This window comes from Phocoena sinus, chromosome X (assembly GCF_008692025.1).
Source record: "Phocoena sinus isolate mPhoSin1 chromosome X, mPhoSin1.pri, whole genome shotgun sequence".
Taxonomy (NCBI): domain Eukaryota; kingdom Metazoa; phylum Chordata; class Mammalia; order Artiodactyla; family Phocoenidae; genus Phocoena; species Phocoena sinus.
Window position 1 is genome coordinate 46,611,080 of NC_045784.1, and position 18,215 is coordinate 46,629,294.

Below are 18,215 nucleotides of genomic sequence, written 5' to 3' on the forward strand. Positions count from 1 at the left end.
CCATCAGATTTGAATAGCACTGAGAGTTGGGCCCAGGCTGGATTGTGAGCCCAATGCTCCATTACCCCCTTGAGGGATGGGTCCAGGCCAGGTTTCTCTCTTTTTAGCTCAGCTCGACACACATTGCTTGACACAGAAGAGATGTTCAATTAAATGTGTTGTATGAATGAATAAATGACTGATTTAGATCTTCCCTTTAATACTTCTTTCCTTCCCTCTACCCGCCCCTGCCACCCCCCCGCCCCCGCCCCGGCCCCAACACACCTCCAGGGAAGCATGCCCAGGTTTATGGCAGGGCCAGATCACAGAGGTTAGAGCAGAATAATTTCTTCTCTTATAAACTTTCTTTTATTCAGTCATTCAACAATTTCTGCCAAATACCTCTTTGGTTTTAGGAAGGAAACTAACATGTACTTAGCAGCTACCATGTACTACGTGCTTTCAGATATACTACCTAGCTGAACTGAACCTTCCAAACAGCTCTAAAAAGAAGGTCTTATCTCCATTTTATTGATCATGTTTCAGTGGGGTTAAACAGTTTGCCCAAGGTCACATAGCTCGGAAATAGCAAAACTGGGATTTGCAGCTGATCAGCTATGCTGACATACCACAAGCCTAGAGTGATCTCCTACCACTATCACTGCCGGTTACATTCCCACCCTTTCCTGCTTTTGCTGATGCAACGCCTATGCAAGCAACACCCTCCCGACCATCTCTAACTTGCTAACTCTTAACTGTCTGCTAAGGCCCAGGTCCAGTGCTGTTTCCTCAAAGAAGCCTGCCTGGTCCTCCCAGAAGAAAGTTTCCTCTCCCTCCTCTGGGTTCCCATGTGATCCCTTCTCATGGCTCTGAGCACATTCTTTCAGGAGACAGTCCTGTGCACATGTGTCTGCTATTTCCTACTGGCTTGGGGAGATCCTTGAGAAAAAGAACCCTGGCCGGTTCATCTGTCTCCCACATGGCGCCCAGCACAGAGCCTGGTCCATGGTCGTATGGTATAAGGGAAACCTTTGGAACCAGTCAGAGCTGAGTTCCAATCCAGTTTGGAAGTCACTTCACCTCTCAGGGCCACAGAGCCTCAGTCTCCTCCCCTGTAAAACCAGGATAACAACACCGGTCTGGAAGGTCATTATGAGGCATATACAGCACCTGGTACAGGGTAGGAGCTCATCACCTGTTAGGCCTTTATCTGATAGTGGCTCACGTTCCCAAGAGTGAGAACTTTAATTTTCTTATGTGTTCTAGACACCCAGATTTTTAACTTGCTTGTTTAAACGATATAATTTTTCTCTTGCCAATCCTTTCTCATTATTCTCACAGTCCCTACGCAGAAGGTAGCTATTCGTTGTTATCAAAAGCTTGTTGGGCAACTTCTTTCGGTTTGAAGTACAGGTAAAAAGGCGTAGGAGTAGCCAGAGCACAGGGATGGGGAGGAAAGGCTCTTTTCAGGGATGCTGACCTGTTTGGAGAAGGAGTCCTCAAGCTCTGTGATGTCATTAGAAAACTCTCCAGATGTGGTGACGGAGCTTCCCCCACCATCGATGCCCCCTCCACAGGAGCCTCCATATGGGAGCCCCCGTTCAAGCCGGTGGCTCCGGGCACCAGCCATGGCACCCTCGTCCAGCGAGGCAGGCTTGCCCTCGAAGTACGCGGGGTTCTGTGCCTTCTCATATTCCTCAAAGGAGAACTGCATCCGCATGTTGGAAAGGATGATGCGGCGGGACATGCGGCTCTCTGAAGCTGAGCTGCGGAGCCGCTCAAAGTTCTTGTTCATGCGGTACTGACGGAAGGCCGTCTGGATGGTCCTGGCAGCCCTGCGGCTCAGGAAGGAGCCCCCATACTTCCTCTCCAGCATTTCCACCTGGCAGGGGAGGGTGGAGGGGAACAAGGTCAAAAACTCACTACAGCCTCCTCATCTCCCTGGGCCTCAACCACACCACCGCTCGAGTCACAGCTAACTGCTTACAGCTGCCTGGATGCGCCAGGCTGGGCTCTCAGTGTCGTGTTCTCACTTTAATCTCAGATAGCACATGTCACACGGGACTGAACTGTGGTTTTTTTTTTTTTTTTTTTTTTTTTTTGCGGTACGTGGGCCTCTCACTGTTGTGGCCTCTCCCGTTGCGGAGCACAGGCTCTGGACACGCAGGCTCAGCGGCCATGGCTCACGGGCCCAGCCGCTCCGCGGCATGTGGGATCCTCCCGGACCGGGGCACGAACTCATGTCCCCTGCATCAGCAGGCGGACTCTCAACCACTGCGCCACCAGGGAAGCCCCTCTTTTTTTATTTACAAGAAGTAGACATTCAGTATTTTAAAATAAGGAAAGAAAAAACACAGAGAAGCCAAAAAAGGAAAGAAAGGAAGACATAAATTGAAAACAAGAAGGAGGAAGAGAGAGGAAGAGAGGGAGGGAAGAAAGGAAGGAAAAAAGGAAAGGAGGAAGGAAGGAAGGAAAGAAAATTGAAAGAGAGAGGAAGAAAGGGGGGAGGACAGGGGAGAGGGAGGGAGGGAGGGGAGGGAGCAAGGAAGGAAGGGAGGAAGGAAGGAAGGGAGGAAGTTTGGTTCACCTAAAGTCCCAACACCTGGCATAACCACAATTACATTTTGGGATATGTCCTTCCAGTTTTTTTCTTTTGTACATAGTATTTTGTGTCCCCTTTGTAGCTAAACAATACCTTGTGTGATACATGTGATATTTTGTAACACACTGTTCTGAACTTGTCAATTTATGTGTGTGCTTCTCCCCTTACACTGAGATTTTTGAGGACTAGGTCCAGGTGTTTCATCTTTACATCTCCAGTGCCCAGCATGGAGCTCCCTCAATGTTTGCTGAGTGAATACAAGACTCAGTGGATGGATGGTGAATGGGTCAGTGAGGCCCTAGTAGGGTGAAGGGTTCTGGAGCCAGTCTTCTCCTGTTCTAGTCTCACTATCCCTCCCTGGACACCACCTTTGAGTGCCACATTCCAATCCCTCCCTTGGTCCTCTCACACCCCCACCCCCACCCCCACTCCCGGCCAGAGCCATCTCGTCGTCGGCACCTTCTTGTCCTGCAGGTCTGTGGAGAGTTCATAGCTGTCCGACAGGGCCTTGGAGCGCTTTATCTCCTCTTCTTCCTGCTTCCTCAGGGCAACACTGGCTGGCTGGAGGCGAGCCCGCTGAGCCCAGGGAAGGCCCACCCCAGCAGGGGGGCCCCCCATGTGGCTGCTGGTGGGGGGCAGCTGGCTCAGCCGGTAGGGGGGTTGGCTCCCGGGACTATCAACCGCTGTGCTCAGGTCACTGCCTGGGGCATCACCCTCCACACTGTGGGGATGAGATAAGATGAGCCAGGATGTGGGAACAGGAGACAGGCCTGCTGGGCCAGACTGAGAGTGGGTGGACCAGATCCCTTCCCACAACCCCATCCTCCCCAGCGTCCTCACAGATACAAGGACCCCAATACTTAAAGGCCAGAGGGGAGTCCTACCCCCCAAGTAGTCTCCTCACTGCCCTCACAGTCCTGTCCTCGCCCCTTCAGCCCTGTCCCCTCGCAGCTCCATCCTTTTAGACTCCTTTCCCTCCAGCCATGTCTTCTCACAGTCTTGTCTCCAGTCCTACTCTACTCTCACAGCCTGGTCCCCTCGTGGCCATGTTCCCTCACAGCCTTATCCTCAGACCAGTTTCCTCCCACTCTTGTCCCCTCAAGTTCCTTTTTCTAATCATCTCAGCCCCTAACAGCTCCATCCCAAAACCCTTCCTCCCCCGAGGGACCAATTCCCTTGTATCTCCACCCCCCCAGACCTCTTCCCCTCACAGCTCTGTCCCCAAGAGGAGACAAGACGAGACATGCATCCCTCCCAGCCCTATCCCCAGCACCATCCCCGATCAGCCCTGTCCCCAGGCCTGAGGCCCACTCCCACATCCTGCACATCTAGGCTCTCCCCTGCTCGCCCAGCCCTGCCCCCTACAGCCCTGCCTCTGCCCTCAGAGGCCTGGACTCCGGGCTTGGCCAGTTCCCAGGGTTCCCTGGCCGCCAGGACATGGGCTCAGTGACAGTGGGAGGCACCTCCCATCCAGCATCCTCACAGGTAAAGAGCTGCCCTGCGGGGCAACTTCCTTGTTCTCCTCATGGCCTCCTCTGTTCAGCTGGGGGAGGGGCACAAGGGTCTCAAGGCTGAAGAGTGGTAGGAGCTGGGCACTGGGTCTTGCCCGCCCTGGTTACCCGGAGCTGTTGTTCTGCCACACCTGCTCCCACGGTGCCATGGCAACCAGGCTGCCAGGGAACTCAGGTGGCGACAGAGCCCAGGCGCCCTGAGCTGGGCAGGCACGATGAGCAGCCGCAGAGACAGGAACACTGGAGGGGGGTTGGGAGGGGGCGACAGGCAGGGGGAGGCATGGGGGGGGTTGTGGGGAGAAGAGATGTGGCGGAGGCCGGCAGGCACGGGGGTGAGGGGGCTCTTGGCTGGCGAAAGGGTTAAGGGGCCATTCCCCAGCCCCTACTTGCAGAGGCCCAGGGCGCAGAACCAGAACGGGGGCAAGCTGGGGTGGGTGGAGGGGGGCTCCATACTGTTTCAGGAGCTTGAGCTACAACGGGCCTGCCAGCCTGGCAGAGAAGAGCACTTTGGTCTGGGGGCTGGGTGCGGTGGGTTACAGCGTTGGCGCTGGCTCTGTCCTGGTGGGGGCTCCCGCCCACTGCTCACCCTCTACCCTCCCAAGTGTTAATCTGCTACACTGTCAGGAGCAGGGCGGAAACAGACTGAGGGGCTGCCCTGCCCAGATGCTCTCTCCTTCTGGTCCTCTGGGGCCTGTGAAGTCCCCCTTCAGGGGTCAGACCCAGCCCAGCGCCCCCCAGGCATCTAAGATGCTCCTCTTCGCCCCTTCAGGACTGCAGGATCCTGCCCACCAACCTCTCAAACCTCTCCCCTCCCAGCACGTGGCTCCCAGTTTTGATCAACTGTCGTCTCCTTTGTTCACGAACCATCCATGGTTCCCACTGCCCACAAGAGATAGCCCAAGTTCCTTATTGTGGCATTTGAGGCTTCTCCAAGATACTGTAGCTAATGTTTAGTAAGGCACTGTTCTTACCACCTCACATTTAATAACTTGTTTACTCTTCAAAACAACCCTATGAGGTAGGTATTGTTATTCGTCTTCATTTTACACATAAAGAAACTGAGAGGTTAGTAATGTATCTGTGGTCACACAGCTATTAATGATAGAGCCAGGATTCAAATCCAGGCAGTCTGACTCCAGAGCTCACAGTCTTAAACATTAAGCCATACTGCAGGGTTGGCTGCCAGTCCCCCACCCCATGAACCCTTCCCTCCAGCCAGCCCAAATCCTGTTTCTCCCCAATACTCCTGTCCTTTCCACCTCCCAAACTGCTCATACAGTACTTTCTACCTGCAATGCCATCCCTATCATCTTCTGCCATCTGCAATCTGAGAACCCCCCCACACCCTAGTGCCATCAAGATTCAGGTCATATGCCACCACTAAGAAGCCCTCCCGAAGCCCACCTCTAGCCAGAAATGATTGCTGATCCTGTTCAGGGCTCCCACACACAGCACATGTCTGTCCTTCTTTTTATGGAGCAGGTTAGCTTTGGCAAAGCGTGACAGCTATTTGTGTTCCTGACTCCCAGAATCCCAGCACAGGAAGAGAATTTGGTAATCTCTCCGCTAGCACAGAGCACAAGGCCTGGAACAGAGTAGGTGCTCAATGAAAGCTTCTGGGGGGAGGAAGTCAGTGAATGAGCTCTGGCGGCTGCGGTAATATATCCTCTCACCTGAACTTTGACCTCAGCCTCCAGTCTCCTCTTCCCAATCCGTTCTCCATCCTGTGGCCAGAGAGAGCTTTCCAAAGTAGAAATCTGACCATTTTGCTCCCCCACTAAAACCCTTCCATGGCTTCTCATAACTCATTCAACAAACAACAACTGAGCCCCTTCTACATGCCAGGCACAGTGCTAGGTGCTGGAAATACAATTGTGAGCAAGACGTGTAAGATTTGTTCCCTCGTGGAAGTGACATTCTAGTGGGAGAAGAAGACTATAAATATATACTATCATTTCAGGTAGAGAGAAGTGCTAGGAAGGAAAATACAGCAGGGTGATTAAAGGTGCTGTTTTAGACGCGGTGGTCAGGGAAGGGCTTTTTGAATAAATGGCATATAATCAGAGCCCTGATGGAAGTGAAGGAGTGAGCTGTGTGGTTATCTGACACAAGAGCAGTCAAGACAGAGGGCAGAGCCAGTGCAAAGGCCCTGAGATAGAACTGTGCTTGGCATGTTTGAGGAACAGCCAGGAGGCCAGTGAAGCTGGAGCAGAGTAAACGAGGGGAGAGTGATAGAAGATAAGATCAGAAAGGTAATTGGGGCAAAATTGTGAAGGGCATTGAGCCCACGAAAAAGGCTTTGGCTTTTCCTCTGATTGAGATGAGCAGAGGAGGGGCGTGATCTACTTAGGTTTTACAGGAATAATCATCCATAGGATAACCTCCAGCTTCCTTACCATAGCTGAGGATGGTTCTCCTGACCGGACCTCTGCCTCATATACCTTCTGCCCCTTTACCCCAACCTGGCTACCTCCTGCTCACCCTTCAACATTTAGCTTGGGTGTTCCCTTCCATGCCTGCCTGAGCCCTTCACACAGGATTGCTTACAGGCTCCTCCTCTGTGCTGCCATAGGACCCCAGAGTCACCTCTATCCCTAGGGCAAAGGCATTAATTAGCTCATTGAAGCCTTACAATTTACTGAGGCAGGCACCATTAGCCCCATTTTATAGATGAGGACACTGAGGCAAGAGGTGATGTAAACTTGCTCAAGGTAACACAGCTATTAAGTGAGAAAGTCAGGATGCAAACCCAGGGCCCAGGCTGTCTTCTCATGATATAACATCTTGTTGCCTATCCCCACTTCTAGCCCCTTGCTGCCCCTGGCCCTCTACCCTTTGGCAGTTCTCCTCTCCCTTCTGTTTTGGTTGCAAAGGTAATAGTGGCAGGAAGGTCGGGCTGTCAACACAGCCCCCCAAAAAGGACAGAGCTGGAGGGCATCATATACACTGCTAAAGAAATGGGACCTGGGGACGTGGGATCCCTTAACTCAGAACTCCCAAACACTCAGCGCACTTACAGCGCACCTTCCCTGCGTCAGGCACTTTCTGCACATTATTTTAACTGCGTGGCAAATGCTGATCACATGGAAAAAATCTCTCTTCTCTTTCTTACATCTCACAATAGACTCATATTCATTCTCTCTCTCTCTCTCTCTCTCTCACACACACACACACACACACACACACACACACACACAAACACACACACAGAGAACATGTTGTGCAATAAGAAGCTGGGCAGACCTAGGTTCAGGTCCTGACAGCCATTTATCCGCTGTGTGAGCCTGGGTGTGTCCCTTTACCTCTATGCACCTCAGTTTCTCATCCGCGTGGAGCTCAAAATGCAATTCCCTCTTTGGATTCCTGCACTTCAGAAAGGGCCTGGGAGATCTACCTCTCTGGGACTCCTCCCAGCCGGGAACAGGAGCAAAGAAAACACACACGCGCGCACACGTGCACCCATGTGTGCTGTCTGCTGGGCTATTCTGTGAGGGAAACTGGGGAGCATCCTCTGCAGCGGGGGGAATAAATCACGTTACACAACTAACCACAGTATAAAGCCGAAAGTTCTCAGGGCTGGGGAACAGAGGAAGTGCTAGGAGAGCTCAGGAGAGATTCCTCCTGCTGCGGGGTGGGGCAGGGGTGCTGAGTGGAATAAAAATAAACTCGCACTTACAGCGCACCTTCCCTGTGTCAGGCATTTTCTGCACACTATTTTAACTGCATGGCAAATGTGAAGGAAGAATTAGGATTCCGATTTTGCAGGTGAGGAGAAGGCTCTGAGGGGGAAAGTGATGCCAAAGGTCTCAGGACTAGCAAGTGGCAGAACAGGGATTCAAAGCCCAGAGCCTGTGCTAGTTCCTCTGCTGCCTCGAAGGCTTCATGGGGCAGTGGTGGGGTGGGGGAGCTACTGAATAGGGCCTTTCATAGGAGGAGTTGGTAGAGAGCAGGAGTGAGGGACCTTGTGAGCCAAGGCATTACGATGGGGAGAAGCGGGGCAGAACGGGCAGTAGGGATTTGGGGTGGCCTGCCCTTGGCGGGGGCACTGACCCACTCTGGCTGCTGCTATTAATGGGAGGTATCTCTCTCTCCTTCCCTTTATTGGCACTGACCGGAGCCAGGCAGCCAGCAGGGGATGGGATCAGGATGCAGTTGCCATGGAAATGAATGGGGGCTGTTGCTATGGATACCATAAGATGAGGGCAAGAGGAAGCTAGGGATGCTGAGGACTATCCCCATGACAACTTGGGCTGAAAGCGGGGTGGGGGGGACCGGAAGTGAGAGACAAGAAAAACAAGACAAGGAGGTCAGCACACCTAGATGAGGCCAGGGGCATTGGGCTCTGGAGGAAGACTGGGCAAGGAGACCAGACCGAGCGGGGGGTGGGGGCAGAGGGGCAGAGGGACTCCAGTCACCTCCCTCTCCCCCGACAGCTTTTCAACAAGCTGTTTCTGCTGTCCAATCCCAGCGCCACAAAGACTCCAAACCTGAGGCCAGCCCGGCTTGGCACAGGGACTGGCAGGGGAAGAGGAAGCCATCGGAGGGGCTGATTTGGTACCCAGCGGGCAAACATAGGCTTGGGAGCACACAGATCAGGGTTTCAATCCTGGCTCTGCTTCCTTTGCAGCCCTAAATATAATAGTTGTCATTTACTGAGGACCTACCTTTAGCTAGGCCCAGCAACTCTGCAAGGTCTGGGTTGTTCCCCTTGAAGGGGATAACACAGATGAAGAAACTGAGGTACAGAGAGATGAAGTAATTTGCCTAAAGTCTCAATGCTCAGCAGTGGTGGTGCCAGGAGTCGAATCATCGCTCATGCCTGTACCCACCAGCCCAGCACTGAGCAGTTCCTCTGAGGCAGAGTCCTTGCATTCTCCAGCTCCCTGTGCCTTCCCACAGTCGCACACAGAGGGCCAGATGCTGAGTAAATATTTGTGGAGTGTGTGAGTGACGAAGCGATCCAGGAGGAAGCAGGAAAGACTGAGGTTAGATGGAAGAAGTACCTGACTTTGAGAGCAATGACTCACTGGTTTGGCTGGCCAAGCGTAGAAGATCCACAGAACTGGGATGGACTTTTCGAACCATCTAATTCCACAGATTCAAATTAAGGCTCAAAAAATCTAAGTGACTTGCTTGCTCAGGGTCACACAGGACAAGAACCCCAATCCCCTATCTTCCAGGCCAGCGTAACTTTTTAGCTGAATCCGTCCAGTCCCCACCCCCGCCCCCCGGCACCTTTAAGCTCCTAGATGTTGGTGGCAGCAGGCTCCTTGAACTTTCTAGGCAAGGTAAGCTGATCCACAGCACCATGCCTGTGCCCAGGCTCTTACTTTCTTCTGCCCAGGATTTCCTCCCTCTCCCCTCTACCTGCAGCCTTTGTCAGTCTGGCTGAGCTTTTCTGAATCTTGTGGCGCCCTGTGCACAGGCACACACGTTTCCCTCACAACAGATAGAAACCTTCCCCTTTCCCATAGCACAGGCCCTCAGCCAATTCAGTTGCCTACACAGGAGTCTACACCCCCATGGTTCCCACAATGGCTATCTGACCTTTAGTTGAGCCCCTGTGCCCCCTAACCTCTTTCTATCTCCAATCAAATGAAGGGTAGAATGGTCTCCCCCTCCACAGCCACAGGTCACCTAGACTCACACGCCCAGCTTGAACCGAGCAATGTATGTATCATTCCCCAACACAACCCCTGGGGCTTTCCACCAGGTTTTGGTCCATGCTGTCTCTGATTCCTTAATGCCTCACCTCTCAAACTATCTATCCAAACCCTTCCCGGCCGTCTACTCCTGCCCCTGTTCCTCCAGCAATCCTTGGACACCACCACCCCCAGCTCATCTTGACATCTCCCTACTCTTTGGGCCAGGAACATATTTTGCTCATTACTGAAGCCATATCTGCTCAATCACTTCTGCCCTTCACACCCTGCCTACTTTCCCAAAGGAATTCTTATCTCCCCTGAGAGATGGAGAACTTATGGAGAACACAGCCACTGTCTTACTTTCGGTCCCTCACTGTATTTAGCTTGAAACCTTGTACACAGTAGGTGTTTGAGCAATGCCTTCTGGAAGAGTAAATAAAGGAGAGAGAAAGAGAGAGGGAGGGAAGAAGGGAGGGGAGAAATAAATGAGAATTTGAATGAGTGAGTAGCTGAGTTGAGTGCCTAAGTGAGTCAAGCAACAAGTGAAGAGTGAGGCGAGCCTCTGGAAAACTACCAGGGCATGTGATGGGGATGCTGAAGGGAGGGGGGAAACAAAGGAGAGGAGGGACTCTCACCTGGGCCTTAATCAAAACAAGAGCCGCCAATCAGTACACACTTGGCAACTGTGCTCTAGACCCTATGCTGAGCTCCTTGTGCTTTTTCTTGCTAATCTTCATGACAACGCAGAGAGGTAGATCTATTCTCACTGTACTTGGGAAGAAAATGAAGCTCAAGGAGAAGAAAATACTTGTTCAAGGTTATACAGAGAGTAAGTGGCAGAACCATAAGGTAAACTCAGATTTGTCTAATGAAAAAAAAAAAAAAGGCTCAGAAAGGGAAAGCAGGGGTATGAGCCCACCTGGGAGTCTCCTGGCTTTGCTCCTAACACAGACTCATCATGGAAGGTGTGGGTTCTACAGCGCATAGAGGACACCTTCTGCCTTCCTGCCAACAGCCTCTGGGGATTCTTAGAACTAGCTTTTGGCAGGTGCAGGAAATACTTAGGGTTATTGCATCTGGGGGCAGTGGCTTTCCCTCAGACTCAGAGATCCCTAAAGCTGTAGAATCAGAACCTTGAAAGTACAGAATCAAGGACTATTAACATCACAGAATGTTAAAATCACACCATCAGAATTTGTTCTAAATGGTAGAATCATGAAATCTTAAAACCACAGTATTGTAGAATCCCCAAATCACAGCATCATAGAAAGAGAAACCACAGAATTGGATGGAATGTGTCACTGAATTATCCTCTCTTAAAGTCATGCAATCATAGTTTCTTAAAATTGTACCATCTCAGATTCACAGAATGTCAGAGCTGGAGGAGCCCTTGGAGATCCTCTGGTCCAGCCTCCCTCCTCCTTTTACACATGGGGAAACTGGGTAGCAGGGAGGCCAAGCAACGTGTCCAAGTTGACCAGCTCGCACCACCTCAGGCTGAAGAAGGCGCTAGGCTTGCACATGGTGAGAGCGCCACATCATTCATTCATTTACTGAGTGCCTTGTGGGTGTTGACAATAAAATCAAACCCTACTCTCTCTCCCAGCCCCTGTTCCCAGTCCTGGATAGGAAAGAAGGTAAGACCCTGGTGGGGATGGGGAGAGGGAAATGGGGTGGGGTGGAACATACATCAGACAGAGAGAAGAGATCAGCTTTTATTGATGGAAATTCTTTTGTACACAGCGACACGCACTCTGAAAGGCCTTTTCCTCCTGATCATATTTACAGAGCGCTATGGGAGTGGCAGGAGGCACGGGACAAGGCCTCCAAGCAGTAGAAGAGATGGCAGCAATGGCCACAGCGAGGGAATGAGCAGGCTGGGTCCCGACCCCGTCTGGTCCTCTAAGCCCTAGGCACCCTGCATCTCTGTTTGTGCTCACAGAGGACAGAGGTAGGTCCTTGGGATGTCATTTGGAGACCTCTCCAGGAGTGGCAGGCTCCAGGGTGCCTGGGAAGTGGGGTGCAGGTATGGGAGGGTCCAGGTTTCAAGCTCCAAGCTCCAAGCTCTGCTGCTCCCACATTTTAGTCAGACCTAGGGCTCCAGCCTTTATAATTTGGGGGCTGGAGTCCAGGGGAGACAGCAGTGAGGGTGGGAATTCCAAGAAGGGGGTGGGTGAGGACGGGGCACTATGCCTGCCCATCTGGTTCCTGAAGCAGGGACGGGGTCCCATGGGGGATCGAGGGGGCAGGGGGCAGGGGGCTGGTTAAGGCTTTTGCTTCTGCATAGAAAATGACCCTTGTCCTCTCAGTTACCGAGAGGAGGGACTACTGCACTCGGAGGCCGGACAGCAGAACTGATGAGCGTCTTCCTCTTCCTCTTCCTCAGTCTCCTCCTCCTCCTCCTCTTCCCTGGGGCCAGGAAGGGCAGGGTAGAGGCCACAGGCGGCGGGTGACAGAGAGAGGCAGAGGCATTAGTTTGCAGAGCAAGGGAGACACAAGAAGGGCTGGAACCAGGGAGGTAGGGCTAGGATGGGGGTTGGAATGGGGAGGCCAGTGTGACCAATGGGGCCACATCCATCTCAGTCTCCAAGGAGCCTGTTGCCGGTCCCCCTCCTGGAACGGCCCTCCCCCACACTCAGGCTGGGCTCAGGCTTAAGGTTACACCCAGAGTATGTAAACTCCCTTTCTGACCTGACAGGTGCCCAACCTTAATTTTAACATAAATAGTAGCAACCAGCTCTCTGCTGGCACTTTGCATGCGTCATCTCATTTAACCCCTGCAACAACTGTGCAACATTTTAAAGATGAGGGAATTCAAGCTCAGAGAGGTCAGATATCTGCCCAAGGTCACACAGCTGGGTGAGCGGTAGTCAGGATTTAAACCTGGAAGTTCTTGGAGCTCCAAGTCTCAGACTCTTCCCAGCAGGTCCTTTGGGTGAACTTGGTACTATCTCTAGAAATCCACTGTGCCCTTGAAGGACAAAGATTTGTATTTCCTGAAGGCTTCAGCGTCGGGAATGTAGGAGATGCTTAGAAATGGTGCGTGGAAAGTCCACAGCTTTGGAAGCAAACAGACCTGGGTTCCAAGGCCAGCTCTACAAGTGCTTCTAGGCTGCGGCCCCAGGCATGTTAATGCCCCTCTTAGAGCTTCAGTTTCCTCATCTGTAAAAATGAGGCTTATGATGCCAACCCCACAGGATTGTTCAAAGGACTGGAATACATGTCAAATGCCTGGCAAACAAGAGTGATGGGAACATGGTGGTGGTTATTGTTAACTGCTCATGAACTGAACCTAATTACCAAGGTGGCCGTTTGCACCCACACAGAAGCGCCACAGCGGCGGGGAGGAAACATTGCAGGAACAAGCACCTGTTCCTCGGGTCCTGCGGAGCAGTACCGGGGCCAGTCTGCATGTGGCAGTCACTGGAGCTGGACTACATTTTCATGGGGTGGATGGACAGGCAGGAGGGCTGGGGCGGGACCAGGTGTCTTGGGAGTGAAAAGGCTGATCTTCTAGGGATTTCCAAAGAAACAGTCTCAGCCCACTCCCAGACCCCCTTGGCTCAGGAGATGTAGGAAATATGGAATCCAGGATGCTGGAGGATTGGGAAGACATGGGAAGGAAAGAGAAGGCAAGGGAAGGCACTGCTGTCCATCTGACAGACAAGCGCGTGCAGGGGTGCGCACGCGGGGACACACACACACACACACACACACACACACACACACACACACCCTCCTCATACTCAGAGCTCCCTCTGACACATTGTTCCACAGAGTCACTGAGTCAGCAAAACCACATGAACCAGTGCTCAAGTCCTGGGCAAGTAGCTCCTCCTTTCAGAGTCTCCCATTCCTCTTCTATAAAAGGGGAAGGAAACTCCACACCTCTCAAGGCTGTCATGAGGAACAAATGATCTTCCAGTCCCCCTGCTCACTCCCCTCCTATCCAGGCCAGGCCCCTGCTACCCTTCACCCTGACACTGCAGTCACCTCCTGATTTCTTCTCCCTACTCTTTTGGACCACATTAGCCTTCCTAAAGCCCACCTTTGAGTGTGAATCTCTTCTGCTCAGACACCCACCTTGGCTCCCCTTAGCTTCCTGGATAAAGTTCAGATTCCTCTACTTGGCATTCAAGGCTCCCCCACCATATGGCCTCACCTGGCCTTTCCTGTCAGGTGGAAAAAGCCCAGGCTTTAGAGTCAGACAGACCTGGGTTTAAATAACAGCCCCACAACCTACTAGCTGGGTGACCTTTAGTCCATTTCTTCACCTCTCTAGGACTTATTTTCCTTATCTGCAAAATGAGGAAATACCTATTCTCCAGAATGTGGTGGGGATTAAATGAATTCAAGTATGTAAGGCACCTGCCACAGGGTAGGTTTGGTGCCTCATATATGGTAACTATTACTGTTACTGTCAGCATCAGTGCCATCAGTGTTATACCGCCCAGCCCTCATCAAACTAGCTTGTTCGTTATTACATCAGCACGTCCAGCCTTTTCACGCCTCTATGCCTTTGCTGACTCTGTTTCTTCCTTCTGCACAGAGCTTTGCCTGTTGAAATCCTGTCTGAACTTCACAACCCAGCTCAAATGCTGCTTCCTGCAGGAAGTCCTCCCTGACTTCCAACCAGAAGTATTCTTTGCTTCCTCCTAGCTCCAGCATCCGTGCTCTTTGTCAGGGACCTCCATGTGTTGCTTTGAACTTTTCTGAAGCATTTCTTTCACTAATCCCCTCAGCGCCCTTGAATTCTCCTGACCACCACTATCTCTGCTTTCCTTCCCTGTGAGAAAAAGAGGGCCCCTATACTATTTAAGGCCAGTCCCTACACCCAGGCTCTGGAGCCCACCCCTGCTACCACCTCCATAACAATCATCCCCTCTCGCTCCAGTATTTCAACCTCTCCCTCTCTGTTGCCTCCTTCCTACCAACATTTATAGAAGCTCAAGTCTCTCCCATCTGGGAATAAAAACCCTCGATCTGCCCCCACATCTCCCTCTAGCAATCAGTGTCCCTCTCTCCTCTTCACAGCTAAGCTTCTTGAGAAATTCGTCTACACTGGCCATCTCTACTTCAGTACCTCCCACGGGCTCTTCAACCCACTGCAATCTGCCTCGTGCGCCCACCAAGCCACAGAAACTCTTCTTAGTAAGGTCGCCCAGGACCTCCCACTGGGCAAAGCCAATAGACTCTCTCCCACCCTCATCTTACTTCCCCCAGCTGTAACATTTGCCACTCTTAACAAGCCCCCCCGTGCGCAGACGGCTCTTTCCTTCCTCTGCTTCCGTGAGCCCACTCCCTGCTGGTTTTCCTCCTACTTCTCAGACCACCCCCAGCTCCTCTTCCTTTCTCCATTCCTTATGCGTTAGTACCTCTTCCCCAGTTCTGCTCTGGTCCTCTTCTCTTTCATTCTACACTCTCTGTCAGTGATCTCATTCCATTCCATAACTTCAGGTATGGCTGAGGACCCCACATCTCTCTCTCTCTAGCATGGATCTCTCTCCTGGGTCCCAGACCCATCAAGCCTAATTAATGCTTGCTGGAAGCTCCACCAAGATGGCCCTTAGGGCCTTCAGAGTTCACAGGGACCTCTAACGCAGCATCTCACCGCTGCAAACCTGTCCTCCTGCATTTCCCACCTTCGTGAAAGGCACCACCACCCAGTGGCCCAAGCCCAAAACACACCTGGAAGTCACCCTAGGTTCTTCCTGTTCCCTTACCAAGTCAGCCACTGAATCCTGCTGATTCTACCCCCTAAATAGCTCTAAAAGACTACACATGATCTGGCCTCTGCTAACTCATCATCTACTCCCCTTGCCCCTCGCCCACTCTTTCTCCAGTCGTACTGGTCTCCCTGCCGTCCCTCAAACATAACAAGCACACTCTTGCCTCAGGGCCTTTGCACTCGCTGGAACATCATCCCCCAGATAGGTGTGGCACCAGACACATTCTATATATTTAGTTGCTTATTTATTTAGTATCTGTCTCACCCACCGTAAGATCCATCAGGACAGGCATCTGTTTTGCTCAGTGCTATATCCTTAATGCCCAGCACAGTGTCTAGCACTCGATAAATATTTGTTGAATGAATGAGTCCATTGCCAGGCCTGAACACAGGCAACTCACCGTGACCACCCTCAGTCATCTCCACCCCCCACTTCCACCCCCATTATCTATTCAGTCTCTCTGACTCCAGCCCTCTCTTCTACCCCATCACCTCTCAAATCCACCTCCTCTGCTCCATCCCCACAGCCACTACCTCAGCTTACCTCTCGGATTACTGCAAAAGCCTCCTCCCTAGTCTCCCTTCCTTCTAAAATGCTAATTTGATCATGTTACTTTCCCTCCTCAAGAACTGCTCATGGCTCTCCAGCTGCCTACCATGAGAAAGGACCCTGGGCTCCCCAGACAGCTGTTTGAGGCGTGTCTAACCTCCGCATCAGTGTTCAGCCTTACCATTTCTCACCTCCAGGCCTCTGTGTTCACTCTCAGAGCATCCTCTCCCATCTCTACCACTCAAAATCTTTACAGACCCTGGATGACTGGCTCAAACACGACTTTCTTCAGGAAAATACCTGACTCACAAACCAGAAGTAATTCCTCCCCCAAATACATAGAGAAATAAGTGTCTCCAGTGTCACTCAGAATCTCCGAGAACCAGGAGTAGGATGGAAGTTAGTAATTATATCTGAGACCACGGACTTTGGGTGCTGGGCGAGCCTTAATAGAGGTTCCCTCCTCCTCCTGCACTATTACCCTGGACTCATGTCCCTCTGGCCCTCTGCTAACACTGATCCATCCTTGCCTCCTCCCTTTCTCTCACCTGCTGTTGGGTCTATCTCTCAAAGAATTTAGATTCCATAATTTGAAATTAAAATGGTTCTTTGCGAATGGTGCCCACGGGAGTAGTGCAACATAGTAGCCCTGCTCCAAGCCACTTCTTCTATGCCAATATCCCAGTGTAGGCCTTCCAGCTGGCCTCCATGCATACGATCCATTTTTCATACCGATTGCTAATGTGATATGTCTAAAACACAAATTTTACCAAATTTCTCTCCTATTTAGAATCCATTCACATGATACTTCATCACCAGCAACATTGGTTCTTAACCTTTTTTGGAGGAACCCAAAACCCTTTAGGCATTTAATGAAAGCCACAAACCACCTCCCCAACAGAAAATGCACACAACTAGACACACACAACATTTTTCATTCAATTTCAGGAGGTTCATGGGCCGCCTGAAGCCATTTGGGACCCATGCAACCCAGGCTCGTAACAAACCTCTGGCTCTTCCCAACAACATCCAGGTTCTTTTGCATATGCTGTTCCTTCTGCCTGGAACATTCTGCCATACTTCACCCTTCTGCCCCTGACTGCCTCTGACTCATCCTCTAAGACTCAGCTCTTAGGCTGAGTTGGCCTGCACCAGCCCTAGGTGGGGCCAGATCTCTTCCACTGGGCTTCCACAGCAGCCCCCCACCCTGTGCTCTCCTCTGTCATAGCCCTCCTCAGTCTCCCCAGCTGACTGGGAATTTGTGGAAGGCAAGAACCATTACCCAGCATAGGCCCTGCCATAGCAGAACTCCCTAAGTGTCTACTGAAACAAACACTAATAACAGCTGCCCTGTTTTGAGTACTCATTATGTGCCAGGCACTCAACAACATGAATACTATTTATGATCTCTTCTACTCCTCAATAAATAAACCCCATGATGTTGGTATTCTTTTTAACAGATAAGGAACTAGGCTCAGAGATGTGAAGTGAGTTGTTTAAGGTCACCCAGTTAGTGAGTGACAGAGGTGGGATTGAATTGAGACATGTTGACATCAATGCAAGTATTGGTCCACCATGCTTCCCTGCCCTGCACTGTGAGATTAGGAGATGGTATCAGTAGCAGAATAGGACCAAGAACCAGGGCCAGAATGCCCTCTGGGCTCCATTTCCCAGGGCCGCCTACTCTTATTTTCCCTCCTGTGTCACCTTCATGTCAACACCAGGGACCTGGCTCTCTCTTTCTCTCTCTCTCTCTCTCTCTCTCTCTTTTTTCTTTTGGCCATGCTGCGAGGCTTGTGGGATCTTAGTTCCCTGACCAGGGACTGAACCCGGGCCCCAGCAGTGAAAGCACCAAGTCCTAACCACTGGACTGCCAGCGAATTCCCTGGCTCTCTCTTCTTATGGTGTGATCCCCTCCATCCCATGTACTACTCTCAGCCTCCTCATCCCAAAGCCCCAATGTGGTCCGGCGCATCCTTTGCTCCAGAACCATCCCTAGACACGTACAGCTTTTAGATCCAATCCAATCCAAGGCTACATATTAGCTACGAGGAAAACAAGACATGGGTAGTCCCTGCCCTTCAACAGTTGATAGTCATCCAGGAGTTTTTACATGTACCTTCTCCAATCCTAAAATCAGCCCTGAGAGGTAAATAGGCATTGTCCTCATTGCACAGATGAGGAAATAGAAGTTCAGAGG

The 18,215-nt window shown here is 51.6% G+C and overlaps 1 protein-coding gene across 5 annotated transcripts in view; it reads right to left on the reverse strand.

The window, feature by feature from the left end:
- IQSEC2 (IQ motif and Sec7 domain ArfGEF 2) overlaps nt 1-18,215 on the reverse strand; it is a 75,618-nt gene that overhangs the window by 16,301 nt on the left and 41,102 nt on the right. For 3 of the 5 annotated variants that reach the window (XM_032620202.1, XM_032620197.1, XM_032620199.1), the window contains 2 exons: nt 3,041-3,302; nt 1,460-1,861 (listed from right to left, as the gene is read on the reverse strand). In XM_032620202.1, the coding sequence (XP_032476093.1) occupies nt 1,460-1,861; nt 3,041-3,302 (664 nt within the window). Of the gene's footprint in view, nt 1-1,459; nt 1,862-3,040; nt 3,303-4,064; nt 4,141-11,434; nt 12,147-18,215 lie in introns of those variants that run through there. The other 2 variants (XM_032620198.1, XM_032620200.1) reach the window with 2 other exon arrangements.